General features: G+C 37.5%; 1 protein-coding gene across 1 annotated transcript; it reads left to right on the forward strand.

Annotated features, from left to right (window-relative positions):
• The first annotated feature begins 9,975 nt into the window (after positions 1 to 9,975).
• mRpL47 (mitochondrial ribosomal protein L47) lies at positions 9,976 to 12,368 on the forward strand. The gene is made up of 2 exons (XM_022852311.2): positions 9,976 to 10,798; positions 11,942 to 12,368. The coding sequence occupies exons 1-2, from the start codon at positions 10,169 to 10,171 to the stop codon at positions 12,089 to 12,091; spliced, it is 780 nt and encodes a 259-aa protein (XP_022708046.1). The 5' UTR covers positions 9,976 to 10,168; the 3' UTR covers positions 12,092 to 12,368.
• Positions 12,369 to 18,526: the final 6,158 nt, after the last annotated feature.

Consider the following 18,526-nt stretch of genomic DNA (forward strand, 5'->3'; position numbering starts at 1 on the left):
CTGACAAGATCAGAGAATTTAATGTTGTAGAGAGCGTTCCATAACATCCTGCTTTATAAAATGAGCGATGGAACAAGCTGAAATTAATGAAAGTGAATCTTTTTTTACGAATAGTAGCTTATAAGGCTTATAGAGGCAGTACGAATTCAGCTATTTTCGCAAGCGATTCCATAACACTGGTACATAATTGTTTTAAGGTTTAATGTATTTTTTGCTTATTTATCAATTACTTGAATAGAAAAAAAGGCTCTGATAAAAGGCTTTTTTGATAATTTTGATGTCACCTATTATTCTTCTTAAATTTTACCAGAGGAACGAAACTACTAGAGAAAATAACTATATATGTAGGATAAATAACGTTATTTATTGATTTTTGACATCACCAATTTCAACATTGGTTGAATTACTTTAAAATTAAATAAATTAGTTAAAAGTTAGTTATATTTAGCTTCACCTGGCTGTGTTTCACAGTACACTACATGCATAAAAACGCAGGTTTTAACGTCAAAGCAGATAGGGCAAAATTCACGTTACTAAACATTCTACATAATTATGATCTTACCAAAACATTATACTTGCTTTCTAAAAAAAACTGGATTAGCGTACGTTACTTGGTTCTTCAACGTCTGTGAATGTTGGGTATTAGCAATGCTCTGGTGAGCCGTTAAACAATTTGGAGATCAATAACTTAGCCTAAGCCCTTTCACCATTGTTGTTCACCATTGAGGATAACGTATTCTACAGGCTGATGTCTATTTGTACGATAATTTAATGACTCGGAGGAGAATGCAGGAATGGGTGCGACAGCAGGGGAAGCCGGCCACGCAGCACGTGAAAGTGAAACTTGGGGAAAATAGTCAGGATTTCCCGCGCTAAGGCGTCCACCGACAAAATCGTTTTGTGAACGCGATGCGGCTGCCGGGTTCGGTAGTTCACTAGCTGAAGGATAGCCAGACGAAGCTATTTTACGTGGTGGCAGTATAGATTTTGGCCGCGGCTTGGTGTCATTTGGATAGCGGCTTTGACCTGTCGGAATTTCTTTAATTTGACGTGAAGGATCTACATACCCGCCTTGCTCAGCTTGGTCTAACTCGGCTGATGGGTAACCGCCAGTTGGCTGCTTAGGCACTGGTGGTGATGTTGAAGGTATTATTTGGGGACGAATGTAGCCGCTTTGCTCAACTTCATTGATATCTACTGTGGAGTATCCTCCAATCGGCCTTGTAATAACAGTGGCTGGTTGGACTGTTTGTTGTCGTCTTCCATAGGCTCCCTGATCGGTGTCCTCGATATCATTGTCGTAACCTGTTGGGGGTTTTTTCTGCACCGGTTGAGTGTATGTGGTGGGTTGTGACAGGAGGTTGTTTCGCGACAAGCGACTATAGTCGGGTATGTCAATTTCGTCAAGCGCAGTTCCTGGGTAATCTCCTAAAGTGCGCCTGGTAGTTGCGGTAGTCCGGATAGTTGGTTGTGAATACGTTATAGGCCTGCGAGTGGTTGAGGCTTTTCGCTGAAGCCGGGGGTAGTCGGAATTTATAGGTTGGATATATCCCTCACGGGCAGGTTGAGGATAGCTTCCCACGCTAGGGCGCTGCGTTGTTGATGTGGTCACTTTCCGAACCGTCGTAGAAATCTGGGGATAAGTTGGCGGACGGCGTGTTGTTGATGGCTTCTCAAGTCGTCTGTAGCCATTTTCTGGAATCCCTTCCTCATCCTCAATCGCATTTTGATAACTGTTAGCTCCAGGGGAAGATTTTGTAGTTATTCTCTGCGTTGGTTGCGGATAGGAGATTGGTCTACTAGTTGTAGATGCTCGTTGTTGGGGCTGCGGATACGCGGGTGCGACAGATTGCTGGAGTTGACTAGGTTCTCCATAGCCTGGCTGATACTCATTCTCCTCAGGTTCAGGTCCGCTATAAACATCCACCTCAGAAGCAGGCGGTTGCCTTGTTCCTGCGTAGAACTGAGTGTATGAGTCCTGAGGAGAGCCTTCGTAGAACTGAGTAAACTGCGCCTGGGTACCTACGGCGTATAGTTCTGGTACCGGTGGATTATGGGTTGCTGGAGGATGACTTAGATGTGAATTACGCTTCTTAATTTGCTGTATGTAGCTCTGGCCACCGGTGGTGCTGCCATGACTGGCAACTGCTACAGTCACAAGCGCTCCGAAGATAAACACCTTCATTACGTTGTCTCTGATACGACTGAAAGCCTCCCCGGAACAGTCTTCTTATATCTTGGCCTTGCTCTATGCCTCCTTTCCAGAGGGTCAGAGACCAAAGCGAGATTCGTGTAACAGTGACCAATGAAGAGCGAGTTAAAAGAAGAAAGAGTTATGCCTTCTTCCGTTTCTTGGCTTTTCTGCAACGGCTTGGCTTTTCTTTCTGTGTCTCTCTTTTTAATACCTGTTGTGCTACACCGTTCAGTCGGTCATCGACCCTATTTATAACAGTGGACAGTGAACCACAAATCGACAAGACCATAGAAGAAACATCAGCAGAGGAGCACGCATGCGCGCTCCATCAATATAGCAGCAACAAATGAATATATTATAGTGCACAAGGCGCGTCTTGCAGGAGATATTCACTCATCTTCGGGACAGTGCCGGTTTACATCCAGCATTGTAATCATCAGCTGTTCAACTAGCTATTATAGCTATTTTCAGTGGTTCAGTGACCTCAATGGGCCTCAACGTCAAAAAATGTTTGGGTCTCACAGCCACATCGGTGGCGCATCTATCTATAATAATTTAATCGCTTCCTTTCCTATCGTGCGCCTCAGTCTCTGATGGCTATCAATTCTTCTTTCTTCAACAAGTTATCCAAGTCTACCTGTTGCCCAGCTTCATTTAATTCGAAATTCTAATTCTTAGTAAACGAATATCCGGCTGTACCAAATTACGATTTTTCCACTAGAGCCAGTTTAAGAAAACGTTATGGCAGGCTATGCCGTCTTATTTAAATGTTCCTATTTTCGGCTCACGGGCATCAAATGTATTGCACATAATTTAAAAAGGGAATCGCTTGAACACTTGTTGTAACACAAGATATTGTGTCACTTCTTTAATTTGTTTGTTTCTTTCTTTATTTTATACTTAGTATATTTTACCCATACTTGTATACGTGGCAACATGATTAATATGCTTTGTCGAGAACACTCAGATATCCAGTAGATCAGCTCAGATTCAAAGCAAAACAGATACGGATGAAAAAATAATAGTAATCCTTTCGGCGTTTTTCTTCGCATATATATATATATATATATATATAGAGAGAGAGAGAGAGAGAGAATGTTTCAAAACTTTTAGAATTATTGAGAACTTTGCATATATTACTAATCCTATGTTATTCCCTATACGATCAATTGAACAAAAATATTGAAAGAAAAATATAACGATACCAAGTACATATTCTCAATTTAATATATTCATGGCTAAACATAGACTTAGACACCGATACTCCATTCGGCTACAGATTCGAGGGTATCTGTAGTTGTTTTTAGTTGTTAGTAGTTGCCCATGGCTGTTAGTCCCCCTCATCGTTCGTCCCTCGCGGCTGCTTGTTTGACTTTAAGGTAGCTCCGATTGCAGCATATGGGATACAGGTCATTTGGGAAGATCTCACACTAATTAAATCGCATCAAAGCCTTTTTTTTCGAAAGAGCACTGGAACCGGGAGTCGCCTCATGTATCCCCTGGCCGACTCACCCCTGCTGTCCCAAAGCTTACGTCGCTTTGGGCAGTCAGCACCGGAAGCCTTCAAGATTTATCTTAAGAATGAAAAGATTTTTTTGCTCCGCACGCAATGAAGAAAAACAAGTGGAAAGAGACGAACCGCCTAAACAAATATGTCGCCAGTCGCTTGGCCATGGATGATTTCATGACAGATTCTGCAGGAAACTGGATCTTCACGAGCTTGGCAGTACCTAGGTACTCCAGATACGGAGGAAATTATAATATATCTCACGCCGCTTGTTGTCCCTTGATATCATTTTTAGGATATTTGAAAGATCTTTTTAAGCTAATTTTATAAACCTAACAATACCAGTATACCCCATATAATACAAAATGTTTTAAATGGTTATATATACTTGTCCTTATTATGTAATACTGTATTCTTGACTAATATATCTGGAATTTTTAACTGCTGCTGACAAAGGTGAACACATGAAATTTGATTGATACTCGGCAGATGTATAAGGTCGCTGTCGATTAATGATATTTGGCGTCGAAATAGCCAACAAATGGTTTTTTTGCCGCATTGCGAGCATAAAGCTCGTCATGACTGCCAAGCTTTGTTGCAGTATTCGCAGCAAACATACAACAAAATCCTCAGATGTTATGTTTGGAGGATAGTGATCCCAATGTCAAATAAAAAAAAATGAGAAATGCTTCAAAGCACAGATATTGTATATGATAATGGTCTATTTATGGTCTATTAAAATGGTTTATTTGTCTAACTCAAACACATGAACATCTGTGCCAAAGTGCGTTTGAAGTTGTTGGCATTGCATATAAAAAATGCCCACTAGTTGCAGAACTGTTTCTTTGACTCATCGATATAGTTGAATTAATGTTTGAATGCGATTTTGGTTCACAATATACAGGCAGCTTAAAGCAAGTAGGTATAGCTAACTAAGAATTGTGTGGTTTTGAAATATCAGCTCATTTTCTTTGTTCACTGCATATATTTATTCAAATCAAATACTAGTGAACTATATGGTATCTATAACTGTTTCATGTACGTACTTTGGACATTCGCCAGGGACGTTTTTTTCGTAGCCAATCGTATGATCGTAAGACCACTAAATTCTTTACTCGTAGCTTAAAATATTCATCAAACATTCACATCAGTTTTACAAGATATAATCATCTTGATCCATACAAGAAAAATATTAACCGAAGATTTTGGTCTTAGACTAATATTAAACAATAGACTGAAAAATTATATATATATATATAATATATATATAAACTGAATAGCGATAGATATAGAAAATCTATTCAACTGATTTATCCAAACAGTGTTACGGTTTCCAAAAATTTTTGTCAAAATCACAGCAATGTGGAGTTTTCGTGGTCGCTCTATGAAGGAAAACATCTAAGTGAATTCCATTACTTTATTGATTCCATCCTGTTGGGTGCATCTTATATACAATACATATATTGAAGCAGAGTTGCTTAACTTTCTCGTTATTTAAAAATGAGCACCTCTCAGCTACTCGATTTGATCTTATATAGCCACAGGTGTATATTTATTCATAGATCAAAATCATATTTTCTTTTTTATAATTCGGTCACACTTATTCGTCAGAATGTCTTCAATATGCAGTCGATATCTTCTAGAACCCAGGAACTCTACGCTTCTCTCTAGCAAGGCATCCCCGTAATCTTTATGCATTTGTCCGGTGGTATTCCCAAACCAACTAAGGGGTGGCGCAACTGCCTCTACGCGTTCAGGGGTGTGCGAAGCAACAGGCCCAGGTACTAAGACTTACTGACGGTCCGAAATCCGTGGTAGTGTCTACAGTGACAAACTGTTCATCTCCTTCGATAAGGTGAATGCTTACCTTCTAGCAAAGGATTTGCGGATACTCGGTAAACGGAGTGAAAAATTGCACTTCCTTGGTTCTCTCCCACAAACTAGCACACGTAGCAGCCGCCGACGGACTCACGTGGTACAGCCCATATCCCCGTGTCAATGTTCCAAAAAACTAGTTATTACTTAGTGTACGATCTTGCTAACATTTGGATAACTCAGATAACACGTTTGGAACACTAATACTTTCGCTGATTTTTTGCGTGATTGTGACCCTTCCGTTACAGTGTGCGTTCGTTGAACGTGGACCCAGAAACCTCCCTGCCTTCCCGTATTAACGCTGGGCACTGAGGACTGGCTAATAAATACGTCATGATCCATGCGCCGAGAATGGTATTTTCAGTGGCGTGTATAGAGGTTAGAGGATCCGCAGGACGGCCTTCGAATTTCAATGCCAAAACATCTGAAACTTGTTACTCCTGGTCCTTCCTTGCTACCTGCGGGAACTGCGCGTAGGTCCTCCCAGCAACCGTTATTCCCTCTTTGGTGAATACACTTGTGGTGGAGGTTTTCATATTTTTATAGCATATAAGATCGGATCACCCGAATGAACACTTCTTTCTGATTCTAGATGCTGTAAATAAGTTACCGAAAGTAGCATACCTTGGACCTAGTTCTCTAGAGAGTACGCTAAATTTGAGCTTGACCTCTAGCTTTCCGTCGTTTAATCCACACAAACCGTTAAAGCATCTCCCGTTCCTCCTCTACCGGCAAACGAAATATTCCTGCGTTTACCTAGGAAAGGTAACTATTCCGTGCTTTCAACCATATCGCCAGCTATTCCGCCTTTGCCATCAAAATGAAGCGGACTGGCTTTATTATCGGCTGGGACGGACAAGCGCTTCAGAAGTGCTAGCTCTAATTTTGTGTAATTGCAGGCGTGTTTATTTATCTATTGATATTATATTTCCTTTGTTACAATATGTATACATACATATTCCCTTTTGCGACTCTTTCGCTTTTGCAGATATTTTCGCTTTTATCGGCGTTTAGGAGATAAAATAGTTGTACTCATTTAGCTGATAAATATTGCTATACAATGAAAGAACCAATCATATAGCATCTGAAAAAACATCAGTAGTTTAAATTAATTTATAAAACATATAATTATTCTCTTAATAAAACTACATACACAGTTTGCTGAAAGACAACATCTTCTGTCTACAAAGGCTGCAAAACATGAGCACAAAATTATTTAAGTTCAGTGGCCGAGGTATTTGCAGTGCTGGCAGAGGCTGCTGAACCAAACCCGACGAAGAAGAACAAAAAAAACGGTACAAGATTTTATCCTAAGGAAAGCTACGCAACCAGTTATTAAAAGATGCGTTATGCAGGCGCTGGGACGTAGGACCTTTTCGTTTGCGTATTTTACTTGCGGAGATCTCTCAGCTTCTTGAAGAGAGATTAAGCCAGTTGCAGATATTGCTTTAGGATCCTTAAGAAATTTAAAATCTGGTTTTGCAGAGAAAGTGATTTTTAATAATTGATTCTACAGAATCTGCAGGTTATAATCCTTTTTACCTATTTCATTATTTGTAGCAACGTTTGTTTAAGCTATGATGACATTTTAGCTTAATTGCCTCAAATGATCTTTGCTCCTTTTGAGAGGGTATCCTATGAGCATTAGATCTATCTTATCTTGGCGTTTTCCTCCGAAGTCAGTCAATTTAGCTAAAACGACTACCGCGAGATTCGTAAAATTGCTTGTATCTTCTGTTTTGAAAGCAAACATTTAAAATCCAATTCGCGTAAAAAGCATTTTTCTTGTTTCGGTTTCTGCTTCGGTCATCAAGGATTTATTGAAATAGGAATAGACTGGACCTATATGGGTATTCTGCTTCCTATTACCAAAATCCTTTAGTAAAACAGAAAAGTGGTACGAAGTAGATACTATTGTCTACAAACATAAACAGCACCTTCCGCCTCCGTTTTTGACGGTTAATCAAAGTGGCTGTAATGAAAACAATTTTGCATTAAGCTGCTTTGGTTTTCGAACACAGTAGGCTCTTAAAGAGACCGCAGCTACTTTTTGTCCGAAGTGCAATTTGTGCTCACATAAAATTTTTAGCACATATTTTAATTAATCCGTCCATGTGAATAAAACGGTATTAGACACTTCTCTGAAAAACGCTAAGAAGTGCCGGAAAGCTGATCTAATTGGCTGCAGTAGTCAATGCGACTAGATTGATCTAGTCCTAAAAAGCAAACGTAGCGGTTGTATCGTTTTTCTCATTTAAGCATCATATTCGGTTGTAAAGATAAATGGTATATTCGTGGTACGGCGCACTTTATTGATGATGTGTTTCGAATTTTACATATATTGACATTCGTGTTGATCGTTCCAAGACTTTTTTCAATTGGCGCAGCGTCTAGATGGGGAATTGGATTGAATTATTATCTAAGATTACGTTACTATTAATTTTATGAATAATGACATGGCCAGAGGGACACGTATATTGTTGATTATAAAATATGTGAAACTAACTTAAACAAAATTATTTGCTGGCGTTGTAATCTGCAAAGTAAATTTTAGCGCTGAACTTTCAATACCATTTTGATTTAGTGTAAATCAAGATGGACCTTCAGCTGTTCTCCCTTCGATACTATTTAGGACATCTGTCCACATTTGTCTTTGAAATTTGCATGGCGTTAGGATGGGCAAAAAACCAGATACATAACAATAAAGCTTTGGGTTCAGTCGTCAGTTAATGGTCGGTTACTTCAAATTAAATGGTAATGAGCCACAGACATATTATCGTTAGTTAACTTAACGCGATGGTTTAGTGTGCGATTACAACGCACCTCCACTGTGAATTCAGCTGAGAAATTTATATTTCTAGTCAAATGGACTTGATGCTTAAAGAAGTCAGTGGAAATTATCGTTTAGATAAGTCTAACAATATAATTTTGTATCGAAGCTATTTGTCATATAAGTGCGTATTGCGCCTAGTTACACCAACGTTGTGGTCTGAAAGAAAAGTTTCGGAAGCCCCAAAAGTGTATTTCAACGCCATGACACCTACTTTACGACCTATTCCTAGCCTATCTTGCTATTTATGAGTGACATAAAACTTCAACCTACTGCCCAAGTACAATGCAAATATAAAATTTCTTTAACAAGATTCATAGTTAAACAAAACTGGCTGGCAGGAAAGACCCGCTTCATCCAAGAAATAAAAATTATATCTTCCGAAAAGCGATGTATTGAGCTACAGAAGGACAGAATATCACATTGAGTTGGGACAAAACAACTTGCTAACGGAATACACGAAACACAGTTGGTACGAATTACATAACTAGTTCTTATTTTAATAGTTCGCACGTGTAAAGCAATTCTGCAATGAGAGTAGCCAGTAGGATGTGAATAAGCGTATCGTAGCATATCTTCTTATTACAATAAGGTCCCGTTGTTTTAACAATCTTATCGATCTATATGTTAAAAGAGGCTAGATTTCTATTGGCTTCTGATAGCCTACTAAAATGACAGACTGATAACTTGGGTTCAAGGCAGGGGTAATTTGCCCATTCAGCAAATCACCAAAGTCACACTCTAGGGCCCTCACGCTTCAAAGTAAAAATAGATTTCGGTAGATCGACAATAATCTCTTATTATTGACTTAGCGTTTACGAATTAACAAATAATAGTCAATAAACTAACCTTATCTAGTATTTCTAAGACACATTTAATTAAAGAGCTAAAATTAAACGAAAAACATAATTAATTAAAAAGCTTTAATACTATGTAACGTTTCAATGTCAAATAATTGATACTACCATTAATATTAGATTTTGTTGAATTTTATTTACTTTCTATTTTTAATTAGACTATGGGATTTGCAGATATGCTCCATCTATTTTGCTTTTTAAATAATTCAATTGATCAGATTGGAAAGATATTTTGCGAATTAAATGCTGGGGTTCTTATACAGTTGACAAGAAGACAGCTTCACCATCGCTAGCATAACCAGAGTGAAGCACGTACGAATCCAGCTAACTATATCAAGTAGGGAAAACTTTGATGAGCTTTTAGGTAGCTCAAGACATTCACTACCTCGATTTCGCCAATTTGTCTCGCGAATGGTGAAATGAACAGAAAAGTATGAAAATATACGATATGGCAAGCTTATAATACGTTAGATTTTTTAAGAGCTACCGTTTTTGTGATCTCGACAAATTTAGTTTGAACGGAAACGAGGTTCAAAATTCATTCCATGCTATGGATCTTGTATATGTGAACTTGTGTTTGTAATATAATAAAGCCTATTACCCACTGTCCGTAAAAAGGAATAAATTATTGAGAAAGCGCGCGTTTTGGAAAGTACTCAAAGGCTCCTTTCTCACAACTCAATCGCCTCCAGACCTCTTCAAGCATAATTCATCCATCAATAAAAACATTGGGGCACAGGACACCTAAACATCTCGAGTTTTACGTCCTGCCCCGGCGTTAGGCATTCAACCAGAATTGGCTGTACGTTTGTGTGTGCTAGACGACGTTTTGTACCGTTTTTAACATCGATCTTGAACATTTTGCGTTACGCAATTATTTTTAGGTACTCACAACCCGTATACTCATGCCTTTGTTTATCCAACAATTTGGGGCATTCCGGCGTTGTGCCCGTATTTTCGCTGAAGTTCGTTTTTTTAATTCACATACGGTAAGCTCACCAAGTAAAACATCGAAAGATGTTGAGAACAAAAAGGAAGAGTTTACAAATGTAGATGGACTGAAAGAGTTTTTTGATAGTCCCGAAAACTTTGGAGCCTTTGAAGTGAAACATGGACGCAGCTGGAACCTCCATGAATTGCGAATTAAATCGAACAGTGATCTCCACAAACTGTGGTATGTACTTCTCAAAGAGCGCAATCTATTGCTCACGCTTGAAGCCGCAGCAAAGAATGAGATCGAAATTATGCCGAGCCCCGAGCGGTTAGATAAGGTTGAGGAATCGATGACAAACCTTGAAAGTGTTGTTCGAGAGCGTAACAAGGCCTATTTCGATCTGGAGGTAGGTGAATCTGGGGAAAGGCCTGTCCAAAATAAATTAGATTGGATGGGAATTGTTAAAAAAACACGTCTGTCGGAGCACTGGATGCCTCAGCGGTATAACAGTTCATATAACAGAAAGTACCCCTTGCCATTCAATGATAAGAACCAAAACTGGTTTCTTCAGCGATATCGGGAGCTGGAAATGAAAAGAAAGGTACGGTGTATTTTGTTGTTTCTTTATATATTTATGTGTCTCATTGTGACATTAGTTATGTAACGTACACATGATAACTGCTGACTCAGTTCTTCATTATACTTATACGTAAAATGTGTCACTAAAAGTATGCAATTTTTTGTTTTAAAAACTTTGAATATTATGCGAAAATGTAAAAAATTATCGGAAGCGTTTTTTTAGCTTAATCAATAAATTGCATTCTTTTTCGTTCTCTCCCTCTCTCTCTTACTAACTTTTTTTTCGGTTAACTGGAGTTCTTAGGTTTACAGGAATATATTGACTGCAACACGTTTACTGTGACGGCATTCGAGTGTGCTTATCTTAGTGCATCATTGCTTTTAGTTTTTTATTCGATCGAATAATACATTTTCATTGTTTAATTAAATTAACAGTAATAATCTCTGGATTGACAAAAAGTCGGGGAAAATTTTCAGCAAACGACTCTATAAAGTACTGAGTATTCTTAAACTAATATTACGGAATCTATTCTAAGATATGCCAAATGTACATAACGACAAAAGGTAAAATAATAGATAAATAATAAATAAGAAAAAAATAAATAAATAACAACAATGAATTGAAAACTTGAAACAATCAAACACGTGTGTTTTTCGATGGCACTGAGTACTTAGTTACGAAATGCAGAGCAAATCTATAGAGGATACAATTGGACATTATAATTAAATAGAGACGAAACATTCTTTTTAAAAATAACACGTCTTGAAAAACAGCAACTTCAGGAAAAGATATCTTTTAGTTGAAATTAGCTTTATTTAGGTTTTAGATTTCCTTTCACTAACAGAAACTGTGTTGGGATCTCAAAATCCCGAAAACACTTAAAAAGGAAAATAAAATTTGGTTTGTTATTATGTCTTAATATATTTAATAAATGTGAACTAGACATGCTTTTAATGCTGTATCTCTACAATTCCATTTATTTTTTATTTGTCTACAGGAAATTCTAGCCTTGCTTGCAAGGCTTAGAGTTTATGGTATTGAGATAAGCATAATTATTTTTGACGCCATAATGTCTCCTCTAGTGTTTGTACTCCTAGACTGTACGAACATACACGAAATTAATAATTCTTAACCGTTAATTTGTATCATTATTTTCCATTTTAGGAACGTCTAGACCAAGCAAACCGAAGGAGGGTTCGTCGCCAGTTTGAGTTGTTCCCCGACGTTGACGTGACAGAATTAAAACGCAGGTTTCCTGATATCGATGTCGAAAAAATTCAAAAAAAAGTTCAAGGAAAACTTTTATTTCCTTGATACTTTCAAATTTTGTATACCTAGAAATGCAGGTGTTTGATCAATGATTGCAAGTTAGTCAGTAAATGCTGTGCTATACTTAGTAAATCGTACCTTTAGCTGTATTGTAAGAAATTTAAATTAAGGGCTCCAAAGAATAGCATTCAGCATTACGGGCAATTAAAATAAACTTCAAAAGTAGCCTTTGATCTATTACAATTTTAGGATGCAATTTTTTTATAACTATTCTGGAATTGCTCGGGAAATTTTAGTAAACATGACAAGTAGTTATAACAAATTTTAATGTTTTTTATATGTAATTTTAGTTAAAAAAAAGTTAGATCGAACTCTAAGTTATAAGTCAAGACAGTTGGTGTCATTCAGCACACCCAGGCATTGTTTTTCCAAGATTTATGTAGTCTGTCGTTGAAAATTCGCAGCTGTAGAAACTGTATACTGCGGTTGCGGCAAGGTTAATCCCCTGCTCAATGATGGGTAACCCGCTTAAAAGTCCGTTAAGATAATCCCGGATTATTAACCCGAACCTCGTTTTGTTTTCAACAAATAGTACAGCTACGACACCAGGGAGTAAAATGAATTGCGCAATATATATAAGTGTATATATTAAAAAAAACTATTATCTGCGTTACCCTGTACAATTTCGAACTATATAACTGGGCTCTGTGGACATTTCGCTAAGCAATCTATTGACGTTAATGATCGAAAATCGACCATAAATCGACACATACAGCTTTCATAGGTCTTTTTGTGTGGGTATATTCTGAAGCGGTCAACGAAGTCGGTTACCTTAATTACGGTTGACAATTTTGCAGTGAACCTGAGCTGGCATTGAATAATGATATCGTATTGCTGAATTGGTAATTTAATTGTGAGTTTTCGTAATTTATTTGGTTGAAGACAGCTTTCTTAAACATCTTTGAACTTGATGGGGAAATACTCACAGGACGGTCATTACCATTCACCAGTGAATTAGCACTTTTAAGTATCAATATGACCCAGAGCGGCATAAGAGCGGCTTAAAACATAAGAGCGGCTCTACTGGGTACAGTGGCACGCGGCATGTTAGTTAGGTGTAGTTTGTGCGTGAACACACTGACGAAGTGTTTGTGCGATATTCTTACCGACCTAAGCAGATCATAACTCTACGTAAGAAATGAGATATCCTCAGATTACGCAGTTTTCTTTCTTAAAATCTTTAGCAACCGAAGTGCTTTATACATGTCTAGGATATGTAACTAAATGACACTTCAACTTAAGAAGATGAATTTGTCGTAAATAGTTATCCACTAAAAGCAAAGACCAAAAGTAAGCATCGATCCTTCTAATTACTTAAATTGACAAAAATTAAAATGAACAATTTGGCTTCCCTCTGTTGGTTAGGCCCGAACAGGTGATGGCTTTGTCTCTGCGTCCGCAGCTGTGGTAACTGTACTATGCATTTTCATGTCTATAGATATTTTATGAATGAGTGCTCCTGTTATCAAGTAGTTCATCAGATGCCAATTTTGGATGACTCTAACATTTTTGAAAACCACTCATTTCGTCTTGAGTTTTTTTAGCCTGTTGCAAAATTGGATATTGATCATGTAAAGACTCTTGCTTATGCAAAGGTCATGGAAGACCATCTCTTTTTCACTGCTGTCGTGATCTGTGCATATTGCGTAATCGTCCCTTCCGATTATTTTATTTTGGCAACCGCTGAAAAAGCCGTATCTGATAATACTTGTACCGTGTAAAATAATAGCTGACCATGTCGTCCGTTATATCCGTTGGATATCTTTTTTTTGAGCTTTCCCGTGGTTGCACCTATCTGGTTTGACTTATTAGTTCAGGTCTCCTTGACATTGGAAAGCGCACTCTTCCTAAGGTTATAATGCGTTTTATTCTCTTCTCAATAAGAAGTTTCCAGGAGATAATTTGGTCGTGGCTACCGCTGCCCTAAATGAGGTTTTTTTCAAAAGCACCGAAGATTTTCAGTGTCACCTGCAGTTGCTATCTTCTTCCTCTGTTTCTGTTTGCCTTCATTTTCATAGCTTTATTACGTACTGCCATAGAGCAAAGTGTTTTGGTATTTGCGACGCTTACGAAACCTCTTTTAGACTACTTATCGAAGCTACACATCATGGGTATGAGTCCTACCATTGAGTATAGAAACCAGTGTTCTTGCAGCCTTCACATTAAAAATTGTTCCTTTAGTACTCGAGAGAAGAGCTCATTTTAGGGCTTGATGTAATAGTTTGTCGTATTTTTTGGCTGGCGGTAAAAGACGCCCACCAAAAAGTATCGTTTGCCAATAGCATTCCCGACTTAGGTTCCACAGTGTTGAGGATGTTGAGCATGAACTCAGGTCCGCAACGAACATCGCATTTCACACACGTTGCCAATTCTATTTATTCCACATTTTTTTCTGTTTCAGTGCTTTTCCTTGGTAGACAAACGAAGCATTTAAGGCAGGTGAGTTGCTCACAGGTACCGAACTCGATACAGTTACCTGATACGGTAGTGTAAGATATAGCTAGCGTCTTAACTGTAGTATCCATTAGATTAAGGCCTTCCTCTGTTGCTGACCGTGCATAGCTATATGTTTACATACTATATGGAATTATATATCGTTTCCTATTCGACGCAGGTTTGAAATTTTTTGGGTTTGAAAACGCAGGATTTGAAAAAAAAACTAGGGCAAGTACTCTGGTTTTGATACCTGTGTGTTGCTTAGCGCTGTTTTCTTTTGAGCTTCAGTTATTTTGTCACGTACGCGGGGACCTCTTTTTATCATAGAGTATAAAGCTTACTATGACGTTTTTTGCAAGGTTGCTTTTTGAAAATATATTTGGAAGCTTCCATGGTCAGAAAAGGTGACCTATATAATTTGAAGACTGTATGTAAGATGTTGTGATCTCACTCAATATATAGTTTTATTCAGGCTAGAATATTTACTCGCATAGGCGATCAGGATGACCTATATAATCTCAGTCTCTAAGATATGAATAGAGTGATCCTTATCAAGCTAGTTTTTGCTCGATCGCCTTAGCCCGGGAGCTCCAAAGATGATGAATGTTGGAGGTGTTGATTAAGGTTGTAGAAATGGCCTTGTTTGAGCTAATAATTTGAACTGATGCTTAGGGTGTTTTTTATGAATGAATGCATTAAATCTAATAACAAGATTTCTGAGCCTATGATTTGACAGACCCTACTATCAATAATTTTTTGAAAAGACGTTGTATTCTAATGATGACTGGGTCACTAATTTCAATTAAATTTTTTTCCTAAGTGCTTTTTTATGGGGTGTTTTTATAGAACAACTAACCTGACTTCTAATAATATGCATAATTCTGCACATTTAAGTGTTCCTTAATCGTCCTTATATTTATGTGGGCAGCTCAATGCATCCGAGATGAGGGGGTACTAAATATGTGAACTCCAACTTCGTTTTCTACGTTGTTTCTACTGCGTTGTTGTGCGTCTTACTAAGAAATTTTCCGCCGTTATTCGAGACTCACGGCTTCCAATATCCGGCTCTAACGAATATTTAATGCAACCATTTAACAGTAACAGCTGTGATTGTTTTGATTAGTAGGACTACAATCTTTTTAGTTATCCAATACATCTTTTAAGAAGTCGCTGCTCTAATTGACGCTTTAAAATGGACGTGCACGGTCAGTGTGACCGAATATGACACGATATCTTCCCAGAGATGAACTTTGGCTTTCGAGAACACTTCACGTCCTTAACACCTTTTCATCTTTAGGTTACTATCTGAACTTAAAGCGAGAGCAGATTTTACACGTTCTTGTATTTTAAGAATTTGCGATTTATGCTGTACCCTTAAGCCCCATTTTTGCCATGATAGTGTTATCCTAAACTTCCTTCGCCGAAGTATTGACATCCCTACATCCAAAAAAAATTAAGACCTATGTAGAAAAGTACAGGTATTCACTTGCCTGCTAAGTTTTCGAAAAACAAATAAATGCATTACGTGTCTGCTTTTTCTGCCAAAAGGTACTATTTGATTTCGCCCAGTATGGCTTCGTTGCCCTTTGCTTTACATACACGCAACTGTTGGCAGTGATTCAAAACTGGACCGGTAACGGACCATACCACCGCATTTATTCCACTCAAAAGAGTGCATCATAGAATCCTACTGATTGAGTTTTCACCAATCGATTTTATGATGGCTATCAGCCTATCTAATTGCAAGTGTTTTGTGTGAAGGTTGAAATTATTTTGTTTTTCGCTACCTACCCTTTGGGACATTCCTCAAAAAAGTTGTATTGTGCCATTGTTAGGAGTAGTTCTACTTGATGTTCGTAAATGTATTTTACTTAAAGTCAATATTTAAAATATACAAGGATCTTGAAGATCTGCTGTTCCCTGGAGCTCAAAAGGTTAACAAGGTTATGGTTCTATCTTAACTTGTATATAATTTCTTCATTGTAAAAACTGCAAAACACATCATTATGCTTGAAGATATGCAATTTATAAAACGACTACGGTGGACACGTTTCTTACCAGGAAATCCATGTTGACTTGCCTTTTATACCACCGTTATTTAACGAGCAAAATGCTGAAAACCTCTTCCAACTTTATAAAGCGGAACTTGAAACCATTATTTTAAGTTCAAAGCCTACGCTATTCGCAGTAATATACCACTGTCCTTAAAGCAGAGAAATTCAAATTCTATTTACAATTTAACAATTATTTATAATTATACGTGAATGATATGCAATTTGTTTAATAAACGTGGAATGTTTTTTACTTTTTTTAATTGTATATCAGATCTACTACCCAATGCTCAATTTTTGCCACAAACTCGATGATGTGTAAATGAAAGTGTAAAAAGTGTAAAATCAATATAATTTTCCCAGACATTTGTTTCTCTCCATGGTCCAGTCTAAACGCGTCTCAATCTGTAGTAACTCATTTCGGTTTTTAATGTGATAAGAGATAAATTTTGAGTTATCAACGAAAGGAAGCGTAGAATGCTACGTGTGCTAAGAACGAGCGTAATTTAATAACGCCCCTTGGCGTCGGAATTGAAGCAACTACTGGTTTTTTTGAGAACATTGTTTTGTTTCCCCTTGCTGAATACCTGAGTACGCAGAACTTTGCGTTGTATTGTTCTACATTTTTCTTACACTTATCTTGAAAGGTCTAGATGTTCCTCAGTGTCTTCGACAATAAGAAAGTCATAACGACAACCCGTAATTGTTGTAATTCTAGAAAAGATGGTTTCCATCGTCATTTACTAATTAAAGGCTAGACCTAAATATCCGATGCGCATACTCGTGAAACAGCATATACTTTTGTGGGTGTTGATCATAAGATATTGTAGACTTTTTTTATGGCTTGCTGCCTAGACGTAGCCTAACAATATAATCTACTGCGCAATTTAGTTTGTCAAATATTTTCGTAATTCTAAGAAACAAGTATCTGTGTAGAAAGACTTGTTGTGATTATATCTTAAAAACCAGTAGGTAGGCTACTGTATATTATGAATTACAGTATCCCTCCAACTATTTATCACTGTACGGCCAAATCAGCTTTGTCCCCTTATGCAACTAGAACTTGCCTAGCTTAAGTAATATACTACATTATTGCAAAAAGATGCAAGAATAGATGACTACATACGTACTCCTAGATGTCGTCTTCTTGAACTTTCTAAGGACATCAGCTACCTCTTGTTGCGAGCTTGATTTAGCTTTCATAATACAATCATTTTGATTACCAATATTCAGTGACTGTAACCATATTTTTCCTAAAAGGAGAAGAAATTACAGTAGAATCTTAATATTTTTTTTTGTAGAAGTATCTAGCAAGATTGTCAGCACCCTCCTGCGCCAACTCCCATATTCACACTTGGTCCTCAATTTCATCGGACCATTTGTCGGATCATAATTTTCCTGTTATGGTGATCTTTTTTGTAGCTGAACCTTTTTCAATTTATATGCTACTGTTGTATGACTTTCTTTAGATAATTAGAGCTCATAAGCTTCTGACACTTCTGAGAAACATGCAGTAGTTTCTTATAACGGTAGAAGTTCTGCTGTGGTTTCTCTTAGCTGTTTATTTATATTGCATCTCGTTCTGTCTAGAACATAATTGCGATTTAGGAATATTCTTATTTGATTTGTTCTATTGTACACTCTTACATGCTGGCTTAAACATTGTTCTTTCGGTAATGTACTAATTAGTGCTTCACACGTCCTTATTTTTTTGCATTCGAATAGGAGCTCACGTAGTCCTTGCTATCTATGTTATATCATGTGCGATCTAACTTCAATGGCGTACTTGTATTTTGAGGACTTTTACTTGTGATGTGTTTTTAGAGGACTATTCTGAACCTATTTCCCGTGTTCAGTCAAACAATCTTATTGTTAACCAGAGCTTCTAGATTAACTTGTGAGCTATCAGCATGCTACTATCCAGTGTATTCTT

The sequence above is a fragment of the Varroa jacobsoni genome, unplaced genomic scaffold, assembly GCF_002532875.2.
Source record: "Varroa jacobsoni isolate VJ856 unplaced genomic scaffold, vjacob_1.0 contig00672, whole genome shotgun sequence".
In the NCBI taxonomy this organism is placed as follows: domain Eukaryota; kingdom Metazoa; phylum Arthropoda; class Arachnida; order Mesostigmata; family Varroidae; genus Varroa; species Varroa jacobsoni.

What these genes read in the sequence shown, in the direction of transcription:
- mRpL47 (XM_022852311.2), top strand. Translation starts at nt 10,169, where the DNA reads ATGCCTTTGTTTATCCAACAATTTGGGGCATTCCGGCGTTGTGCCCGT. An exon ending in AGCTGGAAATGAAAAGAAAG is followed by an intron (nt 10,799 to 11,941) that starts GTACGGTGTATT and finishes TTTCCATTTTAG; the next exon opens with GAACGTCTAGACCAAGCAAA.